We start from the raw sequence: 20,070 nt of genomic DNA on the forward strand, positions 1-20,070 counted from the left end.
AACTAAAATTGCGTTTTTATATCGAAAAATTTTCGCGCACGCTTCGCTCGCGTTTTCAATAACTTTATAAGGTATGATAAAGGTGACACTCGGGTGGCGACTGCAGCAACATTACTCTGTTGCAACGTTACTGCTGCAGTACTGTCAACTTCCGTGATAATATGATGTGACTGATTTCCATACTAAAAGTAAAAATGTACAACTGTCTATCATATTGCGTTTTTATATCGAAAAATTTCCGCGCTCGCTTCGCTCGCGTTTCTATTACTTTCTAAGCTATGATAAAGGTGACATTCGGGTGGCGACTGCAACAGCATTAGGTACTCTGTTGCAACATTACTGCTGCGGCACTGTCAATTTTCGTGATAAAATGATGTGACTGATTTCCATTCTCAGCTGTAATGCGGCAATGAACTTCTCTCAATTTACCAAAAAATCAATGTAATCTTGATGACCCTAGGGAGAGGGGGCACCTAGAAATGCTTAGGGCATCAAAATATCTTAATCCGGCACTGATTGTTAAAAATTGTGTAATATACGGAACCCTTAGAACGCGAGTCCGACTCGCACTTGGCCGGTTTTTTTTCTTTATAAGGTACAAAATGACACGGTTCTGAGGTACTTCAGTAGGTACCTATTTTACGAGACTTTATGGACTGCAGATACGGTACTTACATATTAATCATAAAATGATACGTAATAATCCATATATCCATCGGGGAATACCTCTTTTAACCCTTTACTGCGCCTTTCCATCAGCTGGTTTCCATAGTTCCCGAGATAAAGGGTCTTGACAGACAGACGGACGGGCAGACAGTTCTTCTTCGTCGCGTTAACCCGGCATTTTGCCATGGCTCATGGGAGCCTGGGGTCCGCTTTACAACCAATCCGAAGAATTGACGTAGGCACTAGTTTTTACGAAAGCGACTGCCATCTGACCTTCCATATTTACTATTTTATTGTAAGTAAGTACCTAACTGTTTTTGAAAAAATTCTAAGAAAAGTTTCTAAGATTATAATTAATTAGAATTAAATTTTCCATGTCTCAAAACCGTTTGTTTACATTGGTGATTACACCATGGATACATTGGGCAATCCAAATAGACTGGTTTTATTTTTGTAAAATTCGATTTCGACTGGCAAATCATATTACTTTTTGGCAACCGGGTTTTTTAACCTAATTAGACCCCGCTGAATCCGATTTTGCCGGTTGCTTGATCGAATTCATGACCGGAAGTGAGATATTTGATACTAAAGGTCCCTTTTTTTAGTTTTTCGTAAATAACTCTTAAACGGTGGCTCGTAGCCAAAAATGTTCTACTAGATAAGTAATCTGCATAAAATTGCCTACAAGAAAGATTCCGTACAATTTTTCGCTAGGAACAATATTTAAAGAGATATTAACGCGGGAAAGTTAATTATAATCACTTCTAAGGTCCCTTTTTTAGTTTTTCGTAAATAACTCGTAAACGGTGGCCAATATCAAAAAATATTGTTAAACGGTAATAATCTACACAAAATTTTGTACAAAAAAGATTCAATACACTTTTTCGCAGGGACCAATGTTTAAAAAAATAATAAAGAGGGAAAGTTAATTATAATAAATTCTAAGGTTCCTTGTTTTTAGTTTTTCGTTAATAATTTGAAAAGTATGACTCAAAGCAAAAATAAATCTTGCACATAAATAATAAACATAAAATTTCCTACAAGAAACATGTAGAACACTTTTCGCTAGGATCAATATTTAAAAAGACAAAGCAGCGGGTATAAGTTCATTATAATCAATTATAAAGTCCCTTTTTAGTTTTATGTAACTACCTCGTAAACGGTGTCCCATAGCAAAATAGTTTTTTAAGAATAAATTATCCACATAAAATTTTCTCCAAAAAACATTCTGAACATTTTTCTCTAGGATCAATATTTGAAACGATATTAAAGGAAGAAATTTAATTACAATCAGTTCACATGTCACTTTTTTTTAGTTTTTCATAAATAACTCGTAAACGGTGGCCCGTTGCAAAACAATATTATACATAAATATTGAACATAAAATTTTCCACAAAAAAGGTTCTGTACACTTTTTCGCTACGATCAATATTTAATGAGGTATTATAGGGGGAATGTAATAGATAATATCTTTTTAAATATTGATCCCTGCGAAAAGTGTACTGAATCTTTTTTGTACAATATTTTGTGTAGATTATTAACGTTTAACAAGATTTTTTGATATTAGCCACCGTTTACGAGTTATTTACGAAAACCTAAAAAACGGGGCCTTAGAAGTGATTATAATTAATTTTCCCGCGTTAATATTTCTTCGAATATTGATCTTAGCGAAAAATTGTACGGAGTCTTTCTTGTAGACAATTTTATGCAGATTACTTATGTCTAAGAACATTTTATGCTATGCGCCACGGTTTAGGAGTTATTTACGAAAAACTAAAAAAAGGGACCTTTAATATCAAATATCTCACTTCCGGTCAAGAATTCGATCAAGCAACCGGCAAATTCGGAATCAGCGGGGTCTAATTAGGTTAAAAAACCCGGTTGCCAAAAAGTGATATGATTTGCCAGTCGAATCAAGAAGGAGGGCGAATTTGATTTTTTATGTCTAGTCTAAAAGGGAATAAATGCTTAAAATTTTACGCCTATCTAATGTTTGACGTTGATGACGGTTCCCGAGGAATAGTTATTTGTTTTACAAGTAGGCAAAGTTGTTGTTTAACCGGTCGTGCTAATATTGATACCCGAGCAAGCGAAAGTTTCCAAAATTGAACCAAGAGCGTAGCGAGTGGTTCTAAAAATGGAATCTTGAGCGTTGCGAGGGTTTCAAAGCACGAGAGGATTAAACAAAATTTGCCCCGAGTGAAACACAAAATTGTTGACCACACCAACCCGAATATTAAATGTAAAATATCAAACGAAATCAAACCAAATCAAATCCAAATGAATGTTATTAATATTTATCATCCAAAATCATCATTTAAAAGTCAATTCTACCAGCAAACATAAGAAAACAACTCAAAATTTGCATGTGATTACTTTGCCTCACAATAAAATGCAACTTTGCTATCAGTTTTTGAAGTGCAAAGTAAGACTTTCCGAGCTGGTGTGATGAAAAACGCATTTAACCGATTTTCAAGACCGAGTTACTCTTATAAGTGTTCCGTGAACAAAGTTGTGTGCGGAACACTAAAATGGAATCGACGATAATTATGCCATGCGTTATTAAATGCTGCAAAAATGATTCCAGTCAGTTGACAGATTTTATTTACAGGAAATTAGTAAAAGTGGACAAGCAAACGTCCTTCATTAAGGTACGCTATTGTACCTAAGATGTAAAATCAGTCTAAGAATAAGAAAATATATCAATATTATTTATAAACTATCAAACTACGCCATAGAAGCCTGACCAGTAAGTTAATGAGGGTTTGCCGAGAATTAATCATTACTTATGTAGTGATTGTAGGGGAACCCCGGACAGCTTTTTCTTTTTAGGTTTTTAGAAAAAAGAAATGCAAGGCTTCAGAATTGGTATCTATATACCCGAATACCTTAAGATACCTAAACCGATAAACTACTTAGAATACGATTAAATGAAGTGATTGGCTTAATGATAGTAAAAGTGTCAAGTAAGTTAACAACACGTCTGACTCTGGCGTGCCTTGTATGATGTATCGGTCATATCCCGTTGCACCCTGGACACATGATCATTCCATCTACAGAATACATTATAATCATAATAAAATATAGTTATATGATATATCTATGAAATTCCAGATCTTAGGTACTTTTAACATATGGATGTCATTCAATAGGTAGTACCTACCTATTAGATTTTTCTAGCACAATTTGTTACCGTAGAAAAATGTAACTAGGGGAGATGTGGGTATAATGATCCCTCGGAGTAAAATGATCCCCCATCGTATCTGAGCAACTACTGGTGCCATCTATCTAAATATGCAATAAACGTATGCCCCGTGACCCCGCCAGTTGCCTCTTAAAGTGTCATGACGGTACGAGCATGCAGCGAGATTTTATTAGGAAATAATTAAAAAATATATGTCTAATCTACGGTATGCCTATTTTCCGAATTCCATTACTTTTAGCATGTTACGTTTTATTCAAATTGCGTTTCACTGTCAGATCTTAAGAGCCAACGGGAGTGGTCATTTCTCCATACAAACGTACTCCTCGTTTTCCTCCGTGGTTTTTGAAGCAAGAGCAATGATTTTTTCAACACAGATTAATATTGTCAATATCTGTGTCGGACCGTTTTGCTTTTTTTGATATTTTTGTTTTTTAAGGCGCTAGAGCCCTTCAAAAATGGCCAAAATGGCCTAATTGACCATGCCGCAATGAGAGGCGTGGCATTCAAAACTGATATAAATTAGCCAAGAAAGCAAAACGGTCCGACACAGATAATTTCATAATCATTTAGATTTCCAAATTTGGTTACGATTGGTTAAGTTTTGGAGGAGGAAACAGAAGAGTACGAAACCTCGATTTTTGAGATTTTTACGCAGGATTTTTCGCCTTGTCCTTATCGCACTACTTTTAGGTGCCGCTTCCGTTAGCGAGACGGGTATATTTACCTAAAATATTTAAAACTCAGCTCCTGTTTCGTCTTAACGATGTTTAGCTATACTTTAACGATGTTTATACTGAAGCAAGTTGAATTTGAAAGTTATATTTTTTCCGATATTTCAAATTTGGTGTTTGAGGTCAAATGATCCCTTTTCGTAGGCGTAAAATGATCCCTGGAATCATTTTACATCATGGATGTTCAAAGGCAGAAATTTCTGTGAACGATAGTGCGAACTTAAATACTTCGCAGCAAAGTGCTAGCGGTATAGGCGATCGATTTGTGAACAAAAGACGTGGTGGTTATGTAGACGACAATATTAGCTGTAACAGTGGTTCCATAGGTATAATTCACATTCCTGAGCAGTCAATGACCTCAAAGATAATAGATAAATCAGCTGACGTTTCTGCAAGTCATTATGCCCCCGAGGCGCAACCATCCCTTTTCCAAGCAAGTGAAACGAATAATCTCGTCCCGCTCACGCATAGTGCAAATGATGGCGACCCCAAGATGCAGTCGTCCCTTTTGTCTCAGAGCGCTAGCCGTTTTCCCGTCTCGCTCGTGAGGAGCGATAACGCAGATCGTATTGAGGCACAGGCAAAATGTACCGCGGTTTCGGACAGAACTGGTTTTGCGCCTGCGCCGAGCGAGGTAAATCCTACGGCGTCAGTAACTGCGGTTTCGCATAGCGGCACGTGTAATGTCGGCATAAGCACGGAGATGTCCGAGAGGAATGACAGCGCGTCGTATTGTTTACAAGACCAACTGAATAATAAAAACGGAAATAAATCCACGTTTGCCGATGTATTACGTACTGAGGGAGAATGGAAAGTTCATAAACCTAGTAGGGAGTGGGAGCAGAAACAAAGAGACAGACTTGCAAATAGATTTGTAGGGCTAAAAGGCACGGCAAGAATCAACCAGAGTGTAAGTTCAGAGCGGCGGATGTTAAAGTACCTTTGTTTGTTTATAATGTCAATAAAGAGGCATCGTCGCGCGACGTTGAAGAGTACATAGCGGACAAAATGCGTGTGATAGTGAAGGCGGAAAGAATTAATGTTAAGGCGTGCTTTTCCCGTACGAGCTAAGCGAACCAGTTTTTTGAATCCATCGGAAATATAAGAAACAATGTTTTAAAATTGTGAAAAAAATATATCTTATACTTAAGGATCTGGCAGATATGTTTTGGATCTCAAAAACATGTTTAGATAAACTTTGCTCGATAGAAAAAAATTCCAAAGTTACGCCTTTTTTTAACAATAAATCAATCTCAGAGCTACAATACAAACTTTTTTGACTTGTTTTTTACATAAATGTATAGGTAATAAGATAATCTAGATGATTTGGATCACCTTGTCTCGGTAACATCATTAAAATAATTTCTATGTTTCAATACCTACTAAATCCGCAACCACCATCACTCGCGAACGCACTTACGCCCTCTTCAGTCGCGCGGCAGCGCTTGTAGAGGACGGACCTGCGTCAGTATGTTCCGCGCGGTCACGTGATTTTACCATTTACAAACAATGGGAAACAAAGCATATGAAACGTAAGGAAAAGTCACTAAGTGCTATAAAAACACACTTTCTGATAACAGAAGCATCTAATACTTTACGAGGTGCTTGAAAGCGCCTAGCTTTCCTACATCAACAGTTAAAATATTTCAGTATTTTCACTAGGTCAGCAACCAATTTCAATGTAGGTAAATAATATTATATTCCTAGATAATATAATTGTGAGTATGTAAGTATGATATATTTACAGTATTTCACCTTTACTGATATACCTACGTCCGATCTGCAAAATAATTATATTCCTTCGTGCTCTTTGACTCCTTTGAAAATCAGAAATTATTTATTTGGATTGATACAGTATGGGGATGTTACAATATATGTATAGTGTTACGCTTTTAGTATGAGGGTGCCGAAGGCGCCCGGCTTTGGATCGCATGCAACGCGCCACGCCCGTCAAGCGTGCAAATTCATCATCATAATCATAAATTTAAATAAATATAAAATGTCAAATTGAAATAATTGAAAAAATTGCCCTAAAAGGCATATCGCAATACAATTATTTAAGAACTAAATACATATCACTAATTTTAATATTTGACCACGGTCGACATGAATTAAATATAATTGAGAGTTCAAGGTGCCTACAGGCAGTTCATCTTGCGCTTGGTTGTATTAGTCTTGTTCGAGAAACTGAACACGGTGAAAAATAGAGATAATACTCCTAAAAATACGTGTGATACCTCATTAGATTCGTCATAATGCCTAGAAAAATGCATTCGAAGCGTGTAGTAGCACACACAAAATATCAAAAGTTATAAGCAAAAAAAGGGGGAAAAAGTAGAGATCTTTAATTTCCCCAATATCTCAAAAAGTATTCATATTACGGTGCGAGATGGGTGGGGGGTGCTCGACCAAATGTCATAGAGGGCCCCAAGACAAAACAAACTGCATTTAAAATTTTTCAAAATGGCCGACTTTATTTTTTATTTTTTTCAAGTTGGTCCGAGCGCGCTGAGATTTGGCATGGCAAAAGATAGAGGCCTCTAGATTCCTATGAAAATAAAATTTTTTGGAAAAAATCTAAGATAGCGGAAATAATGGTCATTTTAATTTTGTATGGCAACTTTTAAACGGTGCGAGATGAGTGGGGGGTGCTCGACCAAATGTCATAGAGGGCCCCAAGAAAAACAAACTGCATTTAAAAATTTTCAAACAGGCCGACTTTTTTTTTAATTTTTTTCAAGTTGGTCCGAGCGCGCTGAGATTTGACATGCGGCGAGCTTGGGGGCCCAAAATTACCATGTGAAAAAAAAATTTTGGAAAAATCCAAAATGGCGGCGGACACGGGCCAAATTCAAATTTCCAAGTAGGTTAGGCGAGCTTCAGGCTGGGGGGCCGAAGGCCGACCCCGCGGAGGGCCGTCAGGCCCGGAGCTTTATCTCGAATGTCCAAGCATCCTCCCCCCCCAGTAATTTTGGGCGAGGCCGAAGGCCGAGCTGCGGGAATGACGAACAAAGCAAAATCCTATACAAAAAGTGTGTTAAGTGAGCCCGAAGGGCGAGCTTCAGGCAGGGAGGCCAAAGGCCAACCACAGTGGATGGCCGAAGGCCCGGATCCTCCACCCCGACTCCCAAAACGCGAGGCCGAAGGCCGAGCTGCGTGAATGCAGTTCCTCCAAACGTCCTACAAAGTCAACTTTCTTGATAAGCGGAGCCGGCGGGCCGAAGGCCCGACGGCGAAGCGTCAAGGCTCGCGAAGGCCGAAAGCCGAGCTCCGCGTTGGGCCGAAGGCCCGAAGCGTCACACGTGAGGAGGAAGTTGGAGCTGAAACACGACCCAATAGGAAAAGTTACGATTTCCCAAGCACGCGAGGCCGAAGGCCGAGCTGCGGGAATGAAGTTCTCGCATGCGGATCTTTTCTTTCTATCAAAAGTACAACTTTATTTATTTCTCCCTTTGGAAAACAAACTACTACACAACAATAACAACAGCAGGAATGGACTGCTACCAACAATGTGGGTTAGGTTAGGTTAGAACTGCGACTCTCACAGGAACAGACTGCTACCAGAAAAGTGGGTTAGGTTAGGTTAGAAATGCGACCCTCACAGAAACGGACCGCTACCAGAAAAGTGGGTTAGGTTAGGTTAGAACTGCGACCATCACAGGAACGGACTGCTACCAGAAAAGTGGGTTAGGTTAGGTTAGAACTGAGAACCCTACAGAAACGGACTGCTACCAGAAAAATGGGTTAGGTTAATAGTTACAACAGCACAAACAACAGCAACAACAACACGTCAACAACAGCACCAACAGCAAACAAAACGCGTACCGCGGGGCCCTCGGGCCCCGCGCACAGGGCAAAATCTAGTTAATATTATTTTAAAGAGGAGGATATTTCCATTACAACATTATATACTTGCAGGACTGTATCTTCATTATTTATACTTTTTATTCAACGCTGAACACAGTCCTCCACGCCTCATTTTCGGCGTGAAAAAGCGATTACGTAACATTCAATATAATTTTAAAGGTATTAAATATTCATTGAAAATTAAAAAAAAATTATGGTGTATTTAAAACATGTCAACAAATGTACTACTTGTAGAAATTTATCTTAAAGTTATTTAGGCAATTGTTAATTAACAAAATTTTCTCAAACTTCCTTCTTTATTGAAAACGAAAAAAATTTATAAATAACTATCGTAAAATTTTGTCGCTCTTCTCATATAAATGCTTAAGAGCGCTATTACATTTCGGCGTTGAGCGAGTTTAGGTATTTTACGCGCTGCGGCAGGCCGTGCGAGCTCAGTATGCCGATCCCTTCTACCACACTCGCACTACAATGATGGATTAAACATTCTTGATCCTTCGCGAAGCATATTGAAATCAACCATAACAACACTAACTGTACTTAACTTTTAAAGTTCTAAAACTGTTATTTGGTAAGTACGAAAATACTAAATGCAGTGCAAATGTACATAGGGGCTGTTCATAAATTACGTCATCTATTTTTGACGATTTTTGACCCCCCCCGCCCCTCAAATCATCCAAAAATCAAGCTTCGGATGAATCTGTTTCCTCCTACGTCATGTTACCATCATCCGATGTCCAGACCCCCCCCCCCCCCCCCACTCCTCCCATTTGAAACGACGTAATTTATGAATAGCCCCATACTCGTACTTATGAAGGTATATTACTCGAAAGAAATTATAGGTACCTACTCGCTTATTTACATGTTTCGTCATTGCATTTGGTACCTATAGGTTGTAAAGTTTGTATCAACGAGGGTTTAAAAACGAACTGGTACTGAGGATCTGATGATGATTAAGGTGGTCACGGATACCAATCAACCATGTAGTAACATGATTAGGCTCGTTTGATTCGTCTCAACAAGATCTTTGACACTGAAGATACACAGGGTCTGATGATGGAGCTGGAAGGTGGCCACGGGTACCAGTCTATCATGTAACTAAACAACTTCGTGTTTGGGCTCGTTTGATTCGTCTCAACAAGATCTTTGACACAAGACAGTACTCAGGGTCTGATGATGGAGCTGGAAGGTACCATTACCAATCAACCATGCAACTAAACCACATCGTGTTTAGGATCGTTTGATTCGTCTCAACAAGATCTTTGACACTAGGTGATACTCAGAGTCTGATGATGGAGCTGGAAGGTGGTCACCGGTATCAATGAACCATGCAACTAAACCACTTCGTGTTTAGGCTCGTTTTATTCGTTTCAACAAGATCTTTGACTCAAGATAGTACTCAGGGTCTGATGTTGGAGCCGGAAGGTGGTCACCGGTACCAATCAACCATGCAACTAAGCCACTTCGTGTTTAGGCACGTTTTATTCATCTCAACAAGATCTTTGACACAAGGTAGTAATCAGGGTCTGATAATGGAGCGCGAAGGTGGCGACGGGTACTTGTCTATCATCATCAGCTCCATCATCAGACCCTGAGTAGTATCTTGTGTCAAACATCTTATTGCGACGAATCAAACGAGCCCAAACACGAAGTGGTTCAGTTACATGGTAGACTGGTACCCGTGGCCACAGTCCAGCTCCATCATCAGACCCTGAGTACTAACTTGTGTCAAAGATCTTGTTGCGACGAATCAAACGAAGCCAAACACGAAGTGGTGTAGTTGCATGGTTGATTGGTACCGGTGACCACCTTCCGGATCCATCATCATACCCTCAGTACTACCTTGTGTCAAAGATCTTGTTGCGACAAATCAAACGAGCCCAAACACGAAGTGGTTCAGTTACATGGTAGACTGGTACCCGTGGCCACCTTCCAGCTCCATCATCAGATCCTGAGTACTATCTTGTGTCCAAGGTCTTGTTGAGACGAATCAAACGAGCCTAAACACGAAGTGGTTTAGTTGCATGGTTGATTGGTACCGGTGACCACCTTCCGGCTCCAACATCAGACCCTGAGTACTATCTTGTGTCAAAGATCTTATAGAAACGAATAAAACGAGCCTAAACACGAAGTGGTTTAGTGGCATGGTTGATTGGTACCGGTGACCACCTTCCGGCTCCAACATCAGACCCTGAGTACTATCTTGTGTCAAAGATCTTATAGAAACGAATAAAACGAGCCTAAACACGAAGTGGTTTAGTGGCATGGTTGATTGGTACCGGTGACCACCTGCCGGCTCCATCATCAGACCCTGAGTATTATCTTGTGCCAAAGATCTTGTTGAGACGAATCAAACGAGCCCAAACACGAAGTGGTTTAGTTGCATGGTTGATTGGTACCGGTGACTACCTTCCGGCTCCATCATCAGACCCTGAGTACTATCTTAAGTCAAAGATCTTGTTGAGACGAATAAAACGAGCCTAAACACGAAGTGGTTTAGTTGCATTGTTGATTGGTACTGGTGACCACCTTCCGGCTCCATCATCAGACCCTGAGTACTATCTTAAGTCAAAGATCTTGTTGAGCCGAATCAAACGAGCCCAAACACGAAGTGGTTTAGTTGCATGGTTGATTGGTACCGGTGACCACCTTCCGGCTCCATCATCAGACCCTGAGTACTATCTTGAGTCAAATAAATACATATAGAATGTCAGGTCGTTTCAAATATTTTTAATCCTGTCCGGTAGTTTATTAAACTGTACCATTATAAATTATAATACTATAAAAACAGTGCTAGGATCAAAGTCTCTCGTTGCGGTTTACACGCACACAGTATAGCGTTTTACACGGCGCCCGCCGCACACAATGATAAAAAACCTCGTCGTCGCCGTTGAAAATGTGCGGAGCCGACCGACACACGTCCTGCCTCTACAAGCTCTGCCGCGGCACTGAGCTGGCGCAGCGCGCGTCATCGGTAATATAGAGTAGTTTTCAAAAAATTGCCAAAAAATTATAGTAGAATTTCATAAACACTAATGTATACCAACAGTATAAGCAAACGTTGCAGATTGCTTGAGTATGAAAATGACTTCGATATTAAGTAGATTTTCGTAGGAATTGACACTTGTTTCGGAGAGAAAATCGAGTTCGTTTTACTTTGATTTTCTCTTTCTCAAAGGTATGTAGGAAAAATATAGTTTGATATGCCTAAAGTACAGGGTATTAGTAATACAAAATAGCCAGGTTTAGCAGAGTAAATTTCTCAACATTTCCAAATAAGAGCTCGCCATTCAGTGCTTCACGGGGTTTTTCGGAAACGACCATCAGAAAAAAAATCATTACTAATTTAATAAGTCCTTTTTCTAATATTTACAACGATATTTATAAAGATAAGAAGACGCTTTTACTGGGACAAGTACTCATTGTTTCTAATAATGAGCGCAAAGTCCTGAATTTCGTCGACTAGTATCATCAATTTTGCATTATTTCGACTTTTCTTGTAAGAGCGCTCTTAATAAGATCACATTATAAAAAATGTAATACGTTTTAAGACGCTATTTTGGGTTTAACACATTATTACGCGATCAAGATCATAAAAAAAAACATTTAGTAAACTTCACTAAATCAGATTATTTGTGAAGGGTGCGGAATACGGGGTGTGATTACAGGGAGTTCAAAATAAGGCGGGTATAAGACATTTTTTTTTAATATTTTGTGTTATTCAGTCAGTTACGTGGTCTTTCACTATCGGCCTCATCTGAGAATTCAAAGTCGCTCAACGAGCTACGGAGAGGGCTATGCTCGGAGTTTCTCTGCGTGATCAAATCAGAAATGAGGAGATCCGTAGACGAACTAAAGTCACCGACATATACTGTGTGCATATTTATTTGTGTTATTTGACATCTGTCACTCACAACAGCAATACAACGTAAAATGTCTCGCACATCGAAATCACAAAGGAAAACAATTGCACTACGAACGTTTACGTTCTACGTCTTTTTTTTAATTTTAGGGCTAGCCGGACACCACCTTTATGAATCGGTAGTCGTCTAAGTAAATCGATATGAATTTTTCATTTTTCTTTTAATAAAAATAAGGAAAAGGTGGATAATCAACTGTAAATATGGATATATTTATCGTCACCTAACAGACAACAAATTTGACACAGAAATAACATAAATAAACTTTAAAATAGATCCCCAGTTAGTTTAGATTTTGACGATGGGTGCGACCTACTCGGTCGGTGTATTAAATGCCTTGCGCGAAAACCATATAATTCTAGCTTTATTTAAATCGCAAATAAAAATTCATTATACGTCACAATTCGATACCTCAGTCTACGTGCCATCCAATCGTAATCGCTTGCTGTGACTATCGATTTGGGTTAGTTACATCTCTATACAGGATGTCCAGTAATTAATGGACAACCTTCTAACCATCGACAGGGCAGCTTAGGCTGGTCCAGAAAATGCACTTATAGGTCTAGTAAAAGTTTCGTGGTTTTCGAGATAATCGCACTTTTGTCTTTTTTACTAGTTAGCACCATACTTCACTTTAAACACCATCTAGGCCATATCTTTATTTGTAGAAATGTAAATAGCATGTGTGATACCATTTTAGAATCAGTATTGGATAAACTATTTTTAAGAAAGTTGGCCACTCTGTTCTCCATACATTTTTTTTTCACCACAAGCGACCAGACTTCTTGAAAATGTATGTATATATATATGGGCAGGCCACATTGCGCGCAGAGAAGATGGCCGATGGTGTCGAAAAGTGCTCGAGTGGAGACCACGAACTAGCAAGCGCAGCGTAGGACGTCCACCCACAAGATGGACAGACGACCTTGTTAAGGCCGTCGGAAGACGCTGGATACGGGTCGCTTCCGACCGGAATGGAGGTCCAAGGGGAAGGCCTATGTTCAGCAGTGGACGTCTTATGGCTGAGATGATGATGATGAGTCAGTTACAACTTAATTAAAAAAATATATATATAATGTACTTAATAAAATGTAGGTACCATCGGTGCGCGAGTTTGACTCGCACTTAATTGAATTATTTTCTTGAAAACATTGTTTCGTTAAAATTGTGTGATCATTAAAATAGGTATAAAGTCGATAGGTATTGTAAACAATAATTTATTAAGTTAGGCAACAAAAGTATTGGAAATTGTGATAATGAGACCCACCAAAAACATTTTCATGTAAAATGTTGCCAAGAAGAAACCATAAGGCTTGCACTGACAAAAAGATCAGAAATTTAAAGTCTATTTCAATAGAACTTGCTAACTATGTAAACAAACCGCCATATTGAAATTGTCTCTGAATGATGAATTTACTAGTGATGGGCAAGACTCCTACTTACTACTTTACTAATGTCAAACCATCTCGAATAATCAAATACCAAAAGTGAAAAACAAGTAGTTACATATTTTTAATTTGTTTAATCACGATCAGAAGACAAATTAGTACTTAAGAATGATGTATTGATGTATTTTATAACCGCGGCGGTAGGTACAGATCATGGGTTGGGTAGTGTGTAGCGGGTTTATATCACAAACTTTAGTCACAACACTACCCATCATAGGCAATTGTAGAATTTAAAAGAAACAAAACCGTCATTCCATCAGGTCCTCATAACCTAACTTATGAACCCATTTTAAACTTTTAATTGAATATCCAAGATACAGTTATATATTTATGTATTTTACGGAACGGACCGTTTCAATAGTGTATATGTGTATGGTTTCAATGGTATTTGATGAGGTGGTGTAAAAATTCAAAGAGAAACAGTGATAAAACAAAGTTACGTTGTTTGTTTACATAGTTAGCAAGTTCTATTGAAATAGACTTTACTTTGAAACTGTTTTTTTTTTGTTTTTAGAGCTTATAAATAAGTACTACTGATCAGTAACAACGTTTTAATTTCACGGCAGCGTTATTGAGTTAACGGAATCTGTAAAGTAAAATTATTGATTAAGGTTAATAACCTTTATAAATAGAACCCTTAATTGACCGTCTCCTTTAAAATTGTTACTTTCCTTTAGGTACTTTAACTCGAACACGCTGCCATGAAATTAAAACGTTCTTTACTGATCAATAATAAGTACACATGTCTATATAAAAATAATAATTCTACATGAAATGATCAGAAACACGTAATGCAAAAAATACATACGTACATATACAATAAAAACTCTAAAACGTGACCATTTCCCGGTCTAGTTAAAATACTGCCATCATAAGATCATTATACTGTGACCCGTCTGCTATGTTTACCGTGCGCGACGCGCGCTCACGATCTCGGCGAGCGGGTCGCGGGACGCGCGGGCGGGGCTTCACGGTTTGCCGCGCACCTCACCCCCTCAGATTCGTTGATGAGTCGAATCATATCGCCTTAGGCTGAGAAAAATTATCTCGCGTACAAAATTTTGGTCCCGAATTATAAGTTGTCTACGTTTTTAGATAGCAACTTATGGCCAGAAGGTATTTCCTTTCGTCGGTTTGTAGATTTTAGACAACGTTTCGTGAATAAGAATTAATTTTTATTAGGACGCATACTAGTTAGTGATAGTTAACGTGATATATATATATATATATATATATATATATATATATAAACATAGGACGCAGTGATATTTAAAGTGATATATACACATAAGCATTAAAAAAAAAACTCGTATTGCATTGCGTATACATATAAACAATTAATATGGTTTTAGGATACTCAAGTAATAATAAGTGTAAGCTAGTTAGTTTTAATTGTAAGTCAGTGAAACGTTCGGTTGCTTGTATAAGAGATTTGTGTGAAAATACGGATATTGTTGCATTACAAGAAACATGGCTTCTTCCTGATGACTTACCATTTTTAGGTGAAATACATGCCGATTTTAGTTATACTGGCGTCTCGGCTATGGATACGGCTATGGGGATTGTTAGGGGCAGGCCACACGGCGGTGTTGCTTTGCTGTGGCGAAAGTCGGCCTTTGAATCAACTTCCGTAGTAAAATGCAGCAGTGTGCGTATCGTTGCTATAAAGGTGGAGTCCGCGGCACGTTCTATGCTAGTGTTCTCAATTTATATGCCTACTAACTGCGCGGAGAATTTACCTGAGTTTATACAATGCTTAAGCGAAATGAGTGCGATAATTGATAGTAGTGGAATAGAATGTGTCTATATGTTGGGTGATTTTAATGCACATCCCAGTGAATTGTTTTGGAACGAGTTAAGTGATTTCTGTTGTTACCAAAAGTGGCGATGTGCGGATATGGAAATATTAAAATCATCTCTAGGGACTTACACCTTTGTGAGCGATGCACATGGATGTGTGAGATGGTTAGACCATTGCGTTGTAACGGAAGGAGCCTGGCAATCAGTGGACGAGATGTACGTTATGACACGTATTGGTCTGACCATTTCCCACTAGAAATTACGTGTAACTTTAGCACTCTTAAGCCAAAGCGACAGTTTATAGACAGGTCAGCGAATACTGTTAGTTGGGGTGTGAGAGAGGGCCCACAGATTGATGAATACATGACCTTATGTAATGAGCGTTTAAAAACTATAGATTTGCCCGAGCAGCTTATACAATGTAGCCATGGTATGTGTTGTGACGTAGAACATCTTAATCTAATAGATTCGTTGTATCACGAAGTTATAGATATTTTGTGTGTGGCAGCAGAACGGACAGCCAGGGCAAAACGACGGCCGCAGCAGCGGGTCGTCGGGTGGAACAAGCACGTCAGGGACGCTCATGGTGAGGCTATGCTTTATTTTCAGACGTGGGTGATGCACGGTAAGCCATCTGAAGGCCCTTTTTATGACATGATGTGTGAAAAGCGTAAACAGTTTAAAGCTCGCCTTAAATGGTGTCAAGTAAATCAGGAACAAATTAAGATGGACATCCTAGCGACACATCATGCATCAAAAAACTTCAAGGGTTTTTGGAAGGAGACGGCTAAGCTGAGTCCCAAATCAAGTCTTCCCATTAGCGTCGGTGGCGTGAGTGAGTCGAAGGCAATAGCAGAAATGTTTGCTGAACACTTTAAGGTCGAACCAGCGGTGCTGCCGTCTGGGGGGGTGCGCGATGCTCATGCCGCTCCTGGTAGTCAATGTCTTCACCTTCACCTTTTCACTGCAAAAGATGTTGTGACAGTGATTAAGAATATGACCAGAGGTAAATCACCGGGGCATGACGGCTTGAGCATCGAGCACCTTCAACATGCGGGGATCCATCTGCCAAGGGTATTAGCGCTGCTGTTCAACATTTGCCTGAGACATGCATATCTGCCTGGGGACCTCATGCGCACAATAGTCGTCCCACTTATAAAGAATAAGACGGGAGATCTGTCTGACAGAAGCAACTACAGACTTATTCTGTTTTTAGTATTTGTTGTTATAGCGGCAACAGAAATACATCATCTGTGAAAATTTCAACTGTCTAGCTATCACGGTTCGTGAGATACAGCCTGGTGACAGACAGATGGACGGACGGGCGGACGGACGGACGGACGGATGGACGGACGGACGGACGGACGGACGGACAGCGAAGTCTTAGTAATAGGGTCCCGTTTTACCTTTTGGGTACGGAACCCTAAATTAACGTAGCTTTGACTTAATATACATTACTATCTAATGACGAGACGTAAAATAATCATGCTTAAAATAAAGTAGACTTCCAATTGAGATTAGATATAAATAATCCTACCATCGAGTAGGTAGCTAATTAACGTAGCTTTGACTTAATATACATTACTATCTAATGACGAGACGTAAAATAATCATGCTTAAAATAAAGTAGGTACGAAAGTAGACTTTTTATAACAGAATCTATATGTAATTTTTTTCTCGAGACGCCGGCCGCTCTTCAGTTTCATTAACAACTTAATTTCTATAATTTCGATATACATATATTTTATTAATTCTTTATTTGAGATAAATTTTACCCATATACTTAATGATAACGTTTCAAATTATATGTATTATCATAGAGAAAAAAATACATAGAGTGCACACTCCATACATCAACATACATTGGTACCATAACGACCATTATTTTCGTAGTCGACATCTATCGAGTAGCCGAATTATCAGTACTGCTACTTGACAATAGATGTTCCGACGACCGAAAAGTTTGGAATCATTTCCTGAAAAGTTATGGTCCTTCGAGCCGGATAATATATTTGCCGAATGCTTGCTAGTAAGAGCTGAGGCGGGGCGTGCAATAATGCCACATGTTCCTTATCAAAGTGCAGTGAGGTATGGCAGAAAACCTTATTAACTTTAAATTTAGTGCGGCTTACTCACCACATTTCGGCGGACTTTGGGAAGCCGCAGTAAAATCAACGAAATATCACCTCAAACGCATTCTATCTCTTACACACTTAACGTATGAAGAATTAAATTGTTGCCTGATTCAGATAGAAGCTATTTTAAATTCTAGGCCCCTAACCCCCTTATCTTCTGATCCATCTGATCTGACCTACCTATCGCCCTCTCATTTCCTTATTGGACGTTCTCTTCCGTCAGTCCCACAAGAAACTCTGACAGAAGACACCATCTCGCGGCTTGAACGGTTCCAGAGAGTTGAAAAACTCAAGCAGCATTTTAGGAGCCGCTTTTCTAATGAGTATGTTACTCTCCTCCAGCAGAAGACGAAGTGGCACACCTCAACGGACCAGCTGCAAGTTGGGACTATGGTCTTACTCAAGGACCGCGCACTTTCTCCTCTCCCCTGGCTGCTGGGACGCCTCACGAAGCTGTACCCGGGCACGGACAACGTCACCAGAGTCGCCGAGATACGCACGAAGAAAGGAGTCATCCGTAGGGCGTATAACAACTTGTGCCCCCTCCCTATTACTTAATTTAATTTCGTAACTTCCATATTTTTCTTTGTTTTTTTTTGTTGAGTAAGTATCTTAACGCCCGGGAGTATGTTGCGAACGCAACCTTTTATTTGTATAAAATCTTAATACATTCTTAATGCAGTAGCTAAACGCAGCCGTCGGGCTCGGCTAGTATTTGGAAGTATCACGGCCAATTAGAGGCAAGGTTTACTCGGGTAATTCCGAATGTCGAAAACTGTCGGATAATTCCGAAAAGAGACTTTTATTATGATGGAATTAAGGGTGATTTTCATCTGAATTTCGGAATTATCCGACATTCGGTATTACCCGAATACACCTCACCAACGTTTACCACGTTTTGTATTTGTACTGATCAAATATTGCAAATCAAACATCAAACATCAAACATCAAACATCAAACATCAAACATCAAACATCAAACATCAACATTTATTCAGCAAATAGGCCACAAGGGCACTTTTACACGTCATCATTGAATTTCACTCTGAAAATCACTCTCTCATCAGCCTCCATACAATAACCACACCACTCCTACATCTACATTTAACCGTTTAGTCAAGAACCCTTGTAACTAAACCAGTACTTTGGAAAATTATATCAGTTCACTCAGAATTGAAGCTTTTTATTTGAGTCGTCGAGATCCTGACCTGCACGGCGGCTACAATGCTTAACAATTTTCATCGAAGATTATAACCGGATTTATCGGAACTCTATTTTCAACTCCTTCTGCTTTTAATATTAGTTGTAAATTGTTGTTAAATACAATTTTCGTAAGTCGCGACACTAGAGAATTCTAGTAACAAGTAGCGGTACTGATAATTCCGCTACTCGATGCTAGATGTCGACTGCAAAAATAATAGTCGTTTTGGCATAGATTTATAAGGCATAGATCGAGTGTTCGTATATCCCTAGTGAAGCCATTTCAAGTGCGACGTCACGTCGCACTCGTGTCACCGTATTCGATCGGCCCTGGCAGTACTCAAGGTCACGTCGGTTTGTGTACACCTCTCGTTTAAAAATCAAAAACAGGAAAAATTGTTGTTTGTGCATTGAATGGGTGTCACAACGCATCATATCATAAAAACAAACCGACTTACTTACGTTAAATTTCACGCGGAAGTATAGAGTTTAATGTGATATTTTTAATCGTAACTATAAAAATCCAATGTTTCGTCAGCCGCCATTTCTTATAAATGTTGCCAGTGTAGTGAATATTTTTTCCTCAAAATGGGACATGACGTTTACATTCTAAAATGAATACGCTTAATTGAAGTTCCTTGTATAATTATAAAAAAAATATATATTTTTAAATATTTCATTATTTCATTTTAAATTACGTAGTAATTTTATGCACATTTTAAATAAAAAATTGTAAAAATGTATCAATTTTTTTATTTAAACCTTATTTCACAAAGGACAGAAATGCGAAATTCCTTAAATAAACATAAAAAGCTTTTGCTATTAAATCTACACACAAATTATTAATAACCAGGTGTTAAGGATGTTGTTAAATCCCCCATTTTGAGGGAAATATATATATACTGGCAACACGTTTTTGTATATATTGTGTGTGTGTTGCTGAGCGTAAAACACGAGCGTTCCACGCACACATCGATCGTGTTTCGGCTTCACTTTTGGCACGTTAGCCGTAAGGGGACTATCTGTCTATGCGTTATTAGTTTAAGCGTTTTGGTACCAAAACTGATGTATGGAGTGAGCACTCTATAGTCTATTCTT

At 38.9% G+C, this 20,070-nt stretch overlaps 1 protein-coding gene and 1 long non-coding RNA gene across 2 annotated transcripts in view; one reads left to right on the forward strand and one right to left on the reverse strand.

The window, feature by feature from the left end:
• Positions 1–20,070, reverse strand: part of LOC134789394 (uncharacterized) — a 485,188-nt gene that overhangs the window by 387,862 nt on the left and 77,256 nt on the right. The window lies entirely within an intron of this gene.
• Positions 5,291–18,895, forward strand: LOC134806324 (uncharacterized). The gene is made up of 3 exons (XM_063779537.1): positions 5,291–5,512; positions 16,149–16,223; positions 18,115–18,895. Exons 1-3 carry the CDS (start codon positions 5,306–5,308, stop codon positions 18,328–18,330), a joined length of 498 nt encoding a protein of 165 aa, XP_063635607.1. The 5' UTR covers positions 5,291–5,305; the 3' UTR covers positions 18,331–18,895.

The sequence above is a fragment of the Cydia splendana genome, chromosome 3 (genome assembly GCF_910591565.1).
Source record: "Cydia splendana chromosome 3, ilCydSple1.2, whole genome shotgun sequence".
NCBI lineage: Eukaryota > Metazoa > Arthropoda > Insecta > Lepidoptera > Tortricidae > Cydia > Cydia splendana.